At 38.5% G+C, this 13,859-nt stretch overlaps 1 protein-coding gene and 2 long non-coding RNA genes across 10 annotated transcripts in view; 1 reads left to right on the top strand and 2 right to left on the bottom strand.

The window, feature by feature from the left end:
• The window catches only part of LOC142062605 (uncharacterized), a 35,932-nt gene extending 31,050 nt beyond the window's left edge, over positions 1–4,882 (bottom strand). The window contains exon 1 of the long non-coding RNA XR_012662502.1: positions 4,364–4,882. This is a non-coding gene — a long non-coding RNA (uncharacterized LOC142062605). The remainder of the gene's footprint in view (positions 1–4,363) is intronic.
• A 7-nt stretch (positions 4,883–4,889) lies between these two features.
• LOC142062604 (uncharacterized) overlaps positions 4,890–13,859 on the top strand; it is a 38,475-nt gene continuing 29,505 nt past the window's right edge. For all 8 annotated transcript variants that reach the window (XR_012662495.1, XR_012662498.1, XR_012662500.1 and 5 more), the window contains exons 1-2: positions 4,890–5,338; positions 10,040–10,173. This is a non-coding gene — a long non-coding RNA (uncharacterized LOC142062604). The remainder of the gene's footprint in view (positions 5,339–10,039; positions 10,174–13,859) is intronic.
• SNX29 (sorting nexin 29) overlaps positions 9,664–13,859 on the bottom strand; it is a 150,932-nt gene continuing 146,736 nt past the window's right edge. Inside the window, exon 21 of the mRNA XM_075105225.1 lies at positions 9,664–10,147. Coding sequence (XP_074961326.1) covers positions 9,946–10,147 — 202 coding nt within the window. The 3' untranslated portion in view covers positions 9,664–9,945. The remainder of the gene's footprint in view (positions 10,148–13,859) is intronic.

Raw genomic sequence — 13,859 nt, 5'->3', positions numbered from 1 at the left:
GCCTATAAAAAAAAAATTCTTTTAAGAATTTTTTTTAAACTGAAAATAAATTCCTTGAGGGAAATACCTAATTTTTGTTACTTCATCTTAAAAGGAATTTGTAAGCAAACATGAAGTTTCTTAAGGATGAGGTTCTTTTTTTAAAATGAGGAAAACCCAAGTGAGACTTATATAAACTTGCAAAGCATTTAAAGAATATGGAAATAATGTTAAGAACACAAAGTCTCCTTGACCCTATACCATTCTGAGAACAACATGAAATGTGAGACAGTCTGCCTTGTAGTATTAAACATATCAACATTTTGTTATTACTAATGAGTCTGTGAAATGGATGAAGATATTATACTGTATAATTGCTACACAGATGAATAAGCAAATCCGATTTGATATCTTAGTAGACTACAGTACAAAGCAAGACAGTCCGTTTTTGTCATAAGGGAAGCTTATGACAAAAGAGAGGCTTATTTCTTTTCATCCCTAGTATGCAATCTCCAAAAACACCACTCAGCTGACTACAACTTTGAATTACTATCTAGAATGATAAATAGCTGTTTCAATAAAATGTTCTACAGCAAACTGTAAACCCATTTTCCCTTTTTCTTAAATTTTTTAATACTAATTATGACATAGATGCAATATTAGCATTCCTTTCGGAGCTGCATAGTTACTGTTTATATGCAAATATGAAATAAAAGATTAGAGGAGTCAAGGCTTACTCTTAATTTGAATCCAGCATGTCATAAAAAGTAAGGCAGCTGGAAAGGCAAAGGAATATGAGGTAATAGAGATTTACATTCTACAATACATTCAAACAGACAAGAAGGGGGTTAAATGTACATTTAGGAAATCTAGATATATTTTTTTTCCCCTTTTTCCTTCCACCTCCCCAGAAGCCAGAGTCGGCATCGCATATTCTCCCTTTACAACCTTTGTTTGCCATTTCCAGTTCAATATTTAGTTTGCTACTAACTGTTGAAAAACATGCAAACAGAGCTAATGGCAAGCCTGCTACCCTCTACAGTTCATAGTTTAGAAAACCTAATATTTGGAAGTATGTACATGTGTTTAAAAAAAAAAAACAACCCAACCAACTATAAACACCTGACCTTCTCTTGTAAGAAATAATATGTGAATATTTCTGTTCTGCAGCTTTATGATCAAATAATCTATCTAAACAAGGTGTCCATTACCAACAGTGTCAGAATTAAATCAGTATTAGCTACTCCAGAACTGCGTGAAAAATATTCCTAATGTAAGAAAAGACCAAAGCGACAAAGCACTGCAGAAACAGTACATCAAAGCTCTACAGAAGAGACAGAAAGAGGAAGAAGAATCAAATCTCCACTACAGCTAACCACAGCAAGAATGAAGAGCCTAAGAAACATGGTGTCCAAAGGCAAACAACAGACATACTTGTGAAATTCCACTCACGCTGACTTCAAACACACGGAAGATAAACCCTGTAAGAGAATGAAAGCCTAGAGACTTGTCAATACAAATCACCTCAGCAACTGTAAAAGCTAAAGAACCTGGAAAACCCAGCAAATTTTATTATAACTCATGGGCTCCATGGTCTACTTATACCTTTTATTTTTTTGATAGTAACACAAAAGGGACAGCACATCTGCTTCTAGTTTTGCCCCATCTTTTTAAAATTCATGCTCAGTAACTTTAGAACGATTTGAAAAGTCACCTTGAAGGTATGAAATCATGCAAACCTGGGGTCCAGGCAATGATCCTGAATAGTGCTGTTGACTCAACAACTTGGGAAACACCCATCAAGAGGCTATGATGTCTGCCCTGAATGTTTTACAGCACTGCTCTCCTTTTCCACTGCAGTCAAAACATCAAGTTGGGACCTCCCAATGAGGAAAAGAAAATGACGCTTCATTTCCAAACACTAAAGAAACCTCCTCAAACTCCCAGAGAAATAGAAAGTGGATTTGCTGTGTATAAGAAGTATGGAAAAAAGAGGCAGAGCTGTGTCTTCTACAGAGGAGCCATCCCAGTGTCTCCAATTTAGCGGTACAGAAGGAAAATTGGGGGAAATTACCCTTTTCATTAGCTTTATAGGAAGGGCACAACCTTTATCTTTATCTTTTCTTCTATGAGGAAGAAAGCAAACATACAGTCCTGGGCTATTGTGAAGGAGGAGAGAGGGCACAGCATTTCAAAGGTAGCAGTGATGTACCCAGTAATTGTACATGTTAAATATGTGCATAACCCAACTATTAATGCTTGAATCCCTGACCTTCCCTATAGCTAACCTTCAAGAAACATGCACTGATCTTCCTTCCTTATTCTATTTAACCGTCACATCTTCTACTTTTATAGGCTCATTCATTACGTGAGAGCTTAGCAAAGATTCCTGGTTCTGCTAAAGGAAGCCATATACATGCTCATTCAACATAAGTTTGTTCAGTGACTGCTTTTTCCAAGCCCTCACAGCCCTTTGAAAGTCAGGAATGCAAAGACGACACTTCACAAGAGGCATAGCTGTAATGATCCAAAATACTCGCAACCAATGTGTACAATTACATCCCATCAATATTCATGAGAAAATATGGCCTGTGACTGCCTTTGCTCCCTGAATCATATTGGATGAATTATCCTCCCACATCTAAAAGCAACAGACTAATATTTTACTAACTATATCTTTTTAAAATGCAATATGTAGTTTTGTGTGAGGATTATCTCTCTGACTTTTCTGCATGTTCACCACACTTTTTTCTCAAGTAAAACAGCTACAGTTATTTTGCTGGTTTGCAGTACACTAATCCCTAATTGGCACAGGAATGTAGGGTTACTGTTTGTTTGGTTTGGTGTGGTGTTTTTTTAAATCACCACTATTAACAGACACCAGGAACTTGAACCACACAGGGTCTTCCCGCTCAACAGCTACTACACTGCACATCACCAGAAAATAACAAGCTATGAAAGATGTTCTAGGCCCTTTTATGGCAGACACTGGAGAGTTCTGTTCTCTGACATGATCTGAGAACTAAATAAGTAACCCCTCATAGTCTGAACAGAGATTATTTTTCATTTGCTTCACATTCAGAAGAATTCTGTATTCCTTTTTCAAAGACAGAAGCTGTTGAAAACCCTTCGCAATGAAAGAAGGTCAGGGTCAGACTTCTCCCAGTATTTCTCCTATAGAAATTTACAGACCAAGCATACACTTACTTGTATCTGGCACATATTTCACTACCCCCAATAAAGAAAGAGGTATAAAAATATGACAATGGGGCAAAATTGCTTCCAGGGCTGTGTAAAATATGTGCTTACGTAGTTATATAATTTCCTATTACCGCATAGCAATTTCCTTGCATATGATCAGGAAGCTAGAGACTTGGTTTATTTGTAGCCTTTTCCACTTGTAACCTCCAACAAGTGACAGTATCATCAGTCCACTGAGTCACAGACACTGTAAATAAAGCAGGCTTTGCATGATAGGTTGTCATTCTTTAAGAAATTCTGCTTTGTCAACATCTTCCATAATACATTAAAACAAACCTTGAATAAAAATACACTATAATTTAGGAATAACAATACAGTATTTTGAGACCTTAATGACAACAGGGTTCAGTAGTTAGAGCAAAGGATTAGGAAATGATATTAATAAAGTCTTTTCTTTGCCCTGCCAATGACTTCCTCTTTATCCACAGTGTTAGTGGGCTTATTTTGTAATGCTGATCCATATCATATTAGTGCAGCTGAAATATAAAGACCATACTCTTACTGCAGTCCCATCTGTCATACCAGGAAAGTTATTCATATGTGTTTGTCTTTCTCTATTTTATCAAAAGTTGAGGACAATTGTATTTACCAGCTTCACGCAGTGCTGTACAATTAAATGCAACCACGTATGATAGGTAGTCTTGCAAGCAGATAGATATAATTGGCTAAAGAATTACGAAGGGCTATTACCTAAACTTGTATTAAAAATTATAACTTAATTGAATCCTGTCCCATACCACAAGTCATGTACTTCCTGAGGCCCAGAAACCTCAGATATATGGTAGAAAACTTAGTTTTAGATTAATTTGGCAGCTGAGTGCTGCTGTAGTAAAGTACCGAGGGAGAAACAAATACAAAGACAAAAGACCATCCAGTCTATAACTGGGCTGGATAGCAAGAGAAAGGACAAAGGTTTCTAGCTTAATTTTGAAGAGCTAAGAGGTTTGGATGGTTTCCAAGCTTTTTGAGGGTTTCCATCAATAGCACAAATATATATTCAGAAATGAGTAGTGCCTATAAGTTTCAACAACTAATTCAAGTATTTTGCTATGGACTTTTGTAAAAAGAAGTGAACCCTTTACAAATGAGCTAATGACATTAACAGTGAAAGCAGAGGACTCACCACAACTTAGGTACAAAGTGTAACTTCATTGATCTTCCTGAGGTGGTGAAAACTGCAGGTTTCCTCCAGAATCTTCTGCTTCACTAATTCCCACATTAAAAGTCACAGGATTTTTCACAGGATGCCTCCTTTATGAGTAACTCTACTACTTCCCTCAGTGACAAGTGTTGCAAATTGAGTAAATACTAGCAAAAAAAATCATTTGCATTTTGACACCTCCTCCTCTATTAATTCACGAGTTCCCCCCTCTTTCAGTTTGCAAATGAAGAACAAAAGAAGCAACGCAACCATAAGGGAAATATCATAAAGGGCTGAGCATTGAAGGGCCTCGTGGCATTTCCCACTGAACAGACAGGCATTAAACATCTGGTGCCTCTTTCCAAAGCCAAACAGCTGTCCGCCCTGGCCAGCAGCAGCATGCTGGAGACAGGACATGCCATGCACTGATCAGCATCAGTTCACTGCTTTCCAAAATGTGTTTTCCCATGTATAGCTCTGTGTCCCACGGTGGGGTCACCCTAGGACAACAAAAGAGTTAAGGCTAAAAGCTCTTTTTAAAAAAAAAAAAAAAAATTAATCTCTTCCAGGGCAGGAGAGGTCAGGGGAAGGACGCCAGGACCGGCAGCAGGCACAGGCAAAGGCGCCACTGAGGCACCGGAGGAGGGCTGAGCCCTCAGCGCTGCCCGCAGGCGGTTCTAGAATCCGCCCGGCTGACACCGCTCAGCGATTCGGCTGCAACCGGCCAGTGTCGGGAACACCTCTGTGAGAGGCACCCGGGCACCCCCGGGACAACACCGAGCCACTCGTGAGGGAAACCCGGGCACCCCCGGGATAACACCGAGCCACTCGTGAGGGAAACCCGGGCACCGCTGTGGTGACACCAGACCAGTTGGGAGGAAAATGCGGGCACCCCCACGACATCTGTGGGACACTGTGAGGAGCCTCGGAATCTGCTTTAAGCCACCTTTTCTAGAGGTACTTACACAGCAGACACCACAGCCTCCAGGCTCTACAGAGGCCGCCTGCTTCCCGCAGCTCGGTTTGTAGCGTGGCACCTACTTCCAGCCCTGCCGCCATTTACGGTTAAAGCGGCCGCGCAGGGCGGGGGTGGGCTGAGGGGTAGCGCGTGCGGAAAATGTTGGCGGTCACTGTTAGTTGCTTCAGGGTAGAACAGGTATTCCACCGGGGGGGGAATCACTCAAGTTTTAATTTATAGAAGGTTGCTAGAGAAGGGCACCCTGCGGGAAGAAAGTATGGGAAGATTTTAGATTGAAGAATAAGGAAAAGTTTCCACAGAAACTCTAATCGGTAGTCAGTGGTGGTGGCTGGTAGCTGAGGTGACCTTTCAGAGGAGAAAATCCCTCCACTGCGAAGAAGGTGGGAGATGTTTTGTGCAGAGAGGAAAGCTTGTCGGCCACGCCTGAAACACTGTTTTGAGCTGGAAAAGAGCGGGTGAAGGGCACAGGAGCCTCCTTCAGACACCTGAGGGAGGGCTTGGCCGCCTGCGGGGACCAGGGCTGGAAGGAGGTCACACCTCTGTGCACCTTCCCAACTTCACACGAGCCAAATGCCACCTGCAGCCGGGCACAAATGCCGCAGCTCATCCGAAAATACCACCCCTGTGTTTTCTAACGAGCTACAGGATTGATAGATCTATATTGCTGTTGCTGTGCTCAGATTTCAGCCCTCTGTAATACCAATCTCCATGAGGCTGGGTTGGTCAGCAGGTATCTAAGAGGAGATGAAATTCAGGAGGATGACAGAAAATGTGTCAGGGAAACTGGCATTACTGATCACCCGTTATCATAATGGCCTTTCCTCCTGCGCCACGGAGATAACACACACGCCTGCTGTTTAGAGAGACAACCACTCACTGTGTCTGTAATATTACACAGGTAACTGTTTCTTGGCTACAGTCAAACGAGTATTTTCAGGTACTGATATCCTTGATCCAAAACACCTGTAAAAGAAAATTATAGGAAAAATGTTGCAATCAATAACACTTCAAATTTCTCAACTTTCTATAATACTGTCCTGCTGCAAATTAGAGGGAAAAACCCAAAACCCAAACAGTATGCTTTTTTCTTGTTTGACCAGGCAATTTACAAAGTTTATCCTTTAATGCTGACTCCTGGACACTGCAGATATCCAGGATGGCAAGATAATTTGCAGATTCAAGTTTTGTTTATCAACTTTAAATTTGCCTTTCGTAAGTAAAACCAATAATTGATTGGAACAAAACCCAAGGACATCTGATAAAAAAGGATATGTGTTGCAGTTGTCTGACATTCCAGATTGATCTGCAGAAAGCTAAGATGTGCATGAAATTAAAAAAACAATAAAATATATACATTTTAATCATCTTTTGCCAGCACCTCATCCCACCAACCTGCTACAACTGGGAAAGTACGTTACTATGTGCTGGGTCTCAATATTGTCTGTGCACAGGTTTAACACCTACAATAAATATGCCAGTATCAGATTCTCATTGGTGTTTATTTACCTGTGGATGTGAAGATGGTTTGAGAAAAATCAGCCATTCATAAAAATGCACAATTTATATGCAAGGTGCAGTGACTGGCTCAGTCTATCTGCAATGCTGCAGGTTTTTTGCTTGTCGAATCACACCTATTTGTCTAAATTATGCAACATTTCAAAAACTTTGTTATTTGGGAATTCTCAGAGAGATTCTAATTTTCAGAAATGGCCCCTTGCAAAGTTGCACTGTCTGTGTGAACCTTGACTGCTTGTTAACAGCAGTATTCATAGACTGGCTTTTTTGTTGTTTCCTAGACAACCACTCCAGGTTCCCCCCAGAGCTCTTGCTGTTGTGTTCCCTGATTAAGATGTACTTGCTGCCTTTGGCTGATCTTATTTGTGGGAATAGCATTGATTTTGTAGGTGCGATATTGATTAACTTTTTTTTTCCTCAAACAACATTAATTCTAGTATTTTATAAAGGATGATAGTATTACATGAATTGTAACTTTGCTAAATTATACCTTAAGCTCCCTAATGTGAAAGTTATTCTAATTTTTTTTGCTCAAGACAATTTTTAGTTTACACAACAGACTGATTGAATTCTGTGGTTCAGTTTTTCTCAATTTTTATGCAGACCAGCTGTAATTCTAATATGCTCCTCTTGTCCTGAGCTCTCTTTTGAGTCACTTGACTATGGCGTTTTCTGAGTTTGTAACTCAAGTTGTAACGCAAATTTAAATGGCAGGGATGTGGCTTCTCCACTGTGGCTACTCCAGCTACTTCCAGTCCATTGTAGAAGTTTTCCTGACAGCACAAAGGCCATCAAATCTATCATCTTGTCTTGCCTTGGTCTTTGGGTAGATGATTACATTTCAGCTGTAGCCAAATTTCATTCTACTCAGTGTAAAATCAAATTGGGGGTGAGAGGAGAGGTAGAACCACACTAGCATGTGGATCTAGGTGAACCTGGCCCATTAGCTCCTCTCTTACCACCTGGAAGCAGATCCATTACTTCACTAGCCAGATAATCCTATCCTCAAATGACTCAAAAATTTGGAAGAGGAATTATGCTTGGAAAAAACACAGAAGTGTTAAAGTTCAGGTTGAGTTTAAGTGCTTTCCTCCATAGGAAAAAAACTTAAGAATGTGCTTAATGGGCTACAAAATCATGACAGCAAGGGGAGCTAAGATCGCGCCAGCAAGTATAGTATCTCCGTATCTTTTCCTACCAAAATTACATTCCTTTGTCTCTCCGAGCACTTACTATATTAAAATAGTCATATACACATTATGTTGCATTACTAAAAATTAATTATAGATTGAGTCTTTATTGTCATGAAGCTAGAGTTCTTAATATGATTACAAAATCTTACATATTGAACAATATATTTCTGATGCGTATTTCATAATACGTTAAAACCTAAACATTTTAATCCATATTTTTTTCTAGTGTATACCTATTTTGTATTTTTACACCTTTAATCTTTGTGAGGTGTTTGACTCTTACAGAATTTACACAACTGTTGAATGCATCTACTTTACTTGATGCAAACTTGTTTCAAAATTAAGTAGGCTATTTTGCTTAATATGAAAAGCAAAAAATACTATTTCATGAAGATGAAAATACAAGAATCTCAAGCAGAACCATTATATGTGCTTTTCACCAACACCATCAGAAATAAATAATGGAGCTCATTTTTATAAATCTCCGACAACAACTAGTACTGTGTTAATTGTATTTATAAGGTGACCTGGTGAATATGAAAAATGGATGAAAGGTGAGTGGAACTTTGTGATTTTAATTTTACATAGTTCTTTGTGGGGAAAAGCATCCATTTCTCATGCTGAAGGAAAGTCCATTTTGCTTCATGCAGTTTATGAACGCTTTCAAGTACAACTCTCTATATCAATAATATCTGAGTTCACTTCCTGAATAAGTTTTTTGGAGGGGTTAAATGTCTCTTAAATTAGAAAGATTACTTCTTTAAGAATAGTGGGAAACCATGAAGTCCCACAGTTCTACTGCTTGAATGTAGTTCTGGAGCATAAGCCCTTTTGTGAATATTGGACTAAATACACAACAGGTTTTCTGCTAGTGTGCTACTTTAATATTTTTTACAATACTCTCTACTGTTGCCTTGTTTTCTCATGTGGCTCTTTTTGGGGGAGCATTATACACAATCAGTCAGCTTTATATGTTTCAGAATTGCTTCTGATGCCTTTCTTTCACACTAAAAAGCCTCTGTAGTACATTACACCGCTTTACAAATGGGAATCTCATACTATGTTCTTTATGTACATAGGTAAATTGCTTTCATTTATTTGTGCCAGTGGCCTTTACGCTTGAATTGTATGACTGCTGAATAAACAACTTTTCTCCCTGAATTACTTTTTTCATGCCATTTATGTCTGCTGCCATGCAGTACTGAGTGTGTGTAGCCACTCAAAGTGGGGTGTGCATAAGCTTGGAATGTGAGTTGGTTCCTAAAACTCCTTGGAAATACCTTGGAAAACCTTTCCACCAACTGCCTGCTGGGAGAGAAATATCTTTGCACAGATTTCACCAGTGAAAGTCTCAGTGCTTCTTTTTTCAGGCACAAGTTTGTTACAAAAATAATAGTGAAAGATGTTTGCTTTTATTTCCATTGTTCTACTAATCAACTGTTATGAGATCTTTGATCTGCAAACAAGGGAACATCACATGAGCAACAACTGTGGCTTTCCATAGGCTCCCCACTTGCCATTTCCAATTAAATGTTCCTGGAATGTTCAAGCTTACTCTCAGTTGTATTTCAATTTTCATTAGGTCAAAACTAGGCTTTTCTCTCCATCCATGAAGATTTGCTGTTTCCTTGAGAATAAGAGAAGAAAAACTGGCATATATTATAATAATGAACACACTCTTTAATAGGTGGGGACCGAATGACCTTATTTTATTAACTTTGGGCTACATGTCATCTGTTCCATGACTTACTCATCCACTGTTCTTTCCGATTTCTCTGCAAAACAATGCCTCCCTAGCTGCCAATCTCCAGCTGTAGTCTATGGCAGTATCTTTCCTACTCACTGTCCATGTGTAAGCACATCTTTGCTTTCTTGCACTAGAACAAAAAGATCGCACCACGCAAACATTTGTTTGATACCAGCCTTCCTTCCAAGGACAAATAATAACAACAAGTTTCTGTTTCCTTCCAGAACAGGTATCCTTGAGATGCCTTGCCAACTGCTAGACAGCAAGTATGCGATGCTTCCTGGCCAGTGAGCAGGACAGACAAATTGCTTTCCAAGCTGTGTAACGCAGGTCTGAAATAGAGGAAAATATAAGTCAGGTAAGCACATACCAGACACTGGAGAGAGAAAAGCATCAGACAGTATCTAAAATGATCCATTGGCACCTATGTTTGCCAGATGCAGAGAAACAAGTATAAAACACATGTGGAAACATAAAAATAAATTTGACTCTGGGAAACCTTTTGACAACAGAATAAAGGTAATTGATTGCTTGGTGCTGGTTTTTCTTTTTCTTTTTTAATTGAAAGTCCTTGTAAAGCTCTAACTTACCGGCAGAAGGAAGATACAAATAGGAGACAGAGAACTAAGAGAGCAAGAGTCACAGCAGCCAAACAGTCACCTTGGGCAATGCCTTAGACAAAGCTAGTCCGGCTTTTTTTTTCTTGTGGTGTAGCCTATGGGGAGGAACTGTAGGCTCAGCCTGGGTAGTGTTTCCTATGTACTTGTCAGCAGAATGTGGCACATCTGGAGAAACCAAGTACTGGAAATCCTTCTCAGTGTCTCTCAATATATGGTACAGTTAATCTGTGGTGGCATTGATCTTAAAATACCATGTACTCCATTACAACCTCACCCAACCCACCTTTAATGGGAAAATGATCACTGTTTATCCCTTGTTGATAGCTAATAGAACATAATAACTTGAGCTGTTCAAAAGATTACCATTTGTTATGTCAAACTCAACACCATTTACTTTACTAAAATATAACAAAAGATCTACAGCCACTGAGAAGCATGTTTTTTCTCTGTTCTCTTGTGCATTGGTAAAACTTTGTATTCTAGATTTACTATAACAGCATCCTCCTGTGCAATGCAAAGAACTCTATAAATGCCAAACACCATTATTATCAATGTAAATCAAAAGGTGCAATTCTGAATGAGTGACAGATGCCAAAATTTCTCAGTAGATAATGTTATTACCAGTTAAGATCTTAATGGTCATAGTAAACCATGTTGGAAGACATGCTTTTCTACAGTGTGAAATCCTTTGGTTAAGGAAAATCTTTGTATTTAAGCATATGCCTCTTGTATAGATGATGTTTTGTGAATAATATGTAATGATAGAGGCAAAGGAGAGAAAGTCATTCCAACAATAACTAGAAGTTGAAGAGCTCTAAATTTTTAAAACAAATTGTACTGTAATCTAATATACACAGGAGAGAGACTTGCTTTTTTAAAAAGATAAGCAGGTATGAAAAATTCCTTTAAAAAGAGAGACTTGCCTCCCGCCATCCATTTCCATCATCGGTATCTATAGGCAACTGTAAAACAGTTCTATCATTCCCAAATATTTTAGCAAAGGCAGCTAAGGCACATAAGAGATATTATACATACAAACATATAGCCTCAAGGAACTTCCAACTCACTTCTTCAGGAGGAAGAGAAGAATGAAGGAGTCTATAGAATTCATGCCTTCCATTTCTAGATGAGGGAACTGATGGCAGATTTAATTCAGAGGGAAAATGTTCTAGTGATCTTTAGCACTGGAAGCGAAAGAGCTATGACAGGATGTCCCTCAGCTATACTGTTTGCTGGGATCAAATTCAGATCTCTTGCCTGGTATTGTACTGGGACACGATTAAATCCCTGGACTCCCCTGGGAACCTGGGACAATTCATACCCTAACTCCCCAAATATAAAAAGGACCAATACATTTATTTTCTTTCATCTAGAACATATAAGAATAGAAAGTTTATAAATTACATGTATGACTTTGCATTAGTGGTAAGGATGGATGTTTTGTATGTGTGTGTGTATGTATATATACACATGCTGTCACACAAACTGTTTCAGATTTCAGTTTCAGTGTTTCAGATACTCAGTTCTTTGATACGGATATAGAAGGTGTTTATATGTGAGGGAACCTTTTTCTTGTCAGTTTAATATTATACTGACAATGGGTCAATATTGTTTTGGATGTCATTTGGTATGTGCGTGTTACCTGATTTGTACTTTTGCTTTCTTTTCTAGTTTATACTTTGCTTAAAATAAACAGCATTAATGTTCACTGAGGAATGTTTTTATGTATCTGCACTAAGGAGGCATCTAAATCTCATGGATGTAAGTGGAAAGCCTCACAGGCTTCACAGCATCCCTGACCTTTCCCTCACTGCTGTCCTCTTCCTACGCATGCAAGTACACAGAGTGAAAACATTTACAAAGCAGGAAAACAAATGGAGTCATATGAGTTGTTCATACTGGGTAACATCCCTGCTTTGACAAGGTACAATTTAACCTCAGACTGAACCTGATTTTTGTAGACCAATGGGAAGAGTTGTGTGACAATGAACAGTTGGAACACAAATAGACAAAGATTTTACAAATCAAAGCAAAGGTAAATTATTAACTACTATTTTAAAAGATTACTTTTCACACTAGCTTAACTTGAACTAAATACTATCAAACTACAACCTTAGCATTGCCATTTATGCATTAGTTATCTTGAGCAGATAACTTATTTGATATTTTATTGATGATCCTTATACTCTAAATAATTTAAAAAGAACGAGCCTCGAGGAGAAGCTTCAACCTTAAGAATAGAGCTGTCTAGTACAGCTTTATACTGCTTTAGAACTGGATCCATGTGTGGCTGGCCCTTGCACAGTTGGAGGATTCTCATGTTTGACATTTCTCTGTGGGTCACTGTTGCTATGTCTTTCTCTGAATGTTGCAATTAAGGATTTTTCAAACTGTCCCTGAGGACAGCTATACTCAAATGTATGCATAATTTTTTACCTCTCTGAGTGAAGAACTTCTGTATGACAATTGTGGGATGCTATACATTGAAGACAGCCTAAAAAACTAGAAACTTTACACGTGCTCCCTCCTCCTTTTTTACCCTTCCCTTATTCAGATGCTTAAAATCCACTCACATTACAGCTCAGTTACATCTAAATGGAACATTACATTCTTGTTTAGCAAAATGTGCAATAAGATGATAATTTATAATGCAAAATCCAGTCCCAACTTAATGTGGTGGTAATAGAAAACTGCTTTTATTCCCTTCATTATATACTATATGCCTTTACAGTGTTACATGATGCAATTTTCCAGTTATAGATTAATACAAATTCAGTAGAGAAGGGTAATCAAAAAGGAGAAAGACTGTTACGGTCTGTGTGGTACTGAAGACCGACCTTGGTTATTCTTGAGGATTTTAGAAAACTCCTCCCTGTAGAAGAAATCCAATGGCAGGAAGGATCTGATGTGACATTCAGAGCCAATAAAAAGCACAGAGTAGATGAATAATCATTATTCTCTATAACAGTGTTGGACGTTACGCAGCTTGCAGACTTTTTTTCCCTATAATTTGACTCTTTTACTCATCTTATTCTATTTCAGTAAATGAAGAGATGACTCACAGAAAATCAGAATCCAGGCACAACAGAGATACCATATAACGAGTCATTTGTTTTATATTGGGAATGTTGGCAAACTTACATGTATGGAAGCTGACTGCTCTCCTTAGTACTCAGTTAAGCTTCTGATGGCAGATAATCTCTTTTTACCTTAATCGATTGCACTGTGACATTAGACCTTAAAACAGGCTGTTTTTCTTATGGGATTAATGCTGTACAGCTGACTCGAGATCAGTTAAGGCTAATATTGTAATTAAAGATACATGCCTGTTGCACAATTTACTTGTGCTTCTGAAGAACTATTTATTACTTGTTTAAGGAATGTTTTCAGACAGATTAAATTAAAAACACCATTTCTGTCTATG

Source organism: Phalacrocorax aristotelis, chromosome 10, assembly GCF_949628215.1.
Source record: "Phalacrocorax aristotelis chromosome 10, bGulAri2.1, whole genome shotgun sequence".
Classification (NCBI taxonomy): Eukaryota; Metazoa; Chordata; class Aves; order Suliformes; family Phalacrocoracidae; genus Phalacrocorax; species Phalacrocorax aristotelis.
The sequence above is the reverse complement of the archived record's forward strand: the minus strand, read 5'-3'. Positions and strand labels throughout refer to the sequence as shown.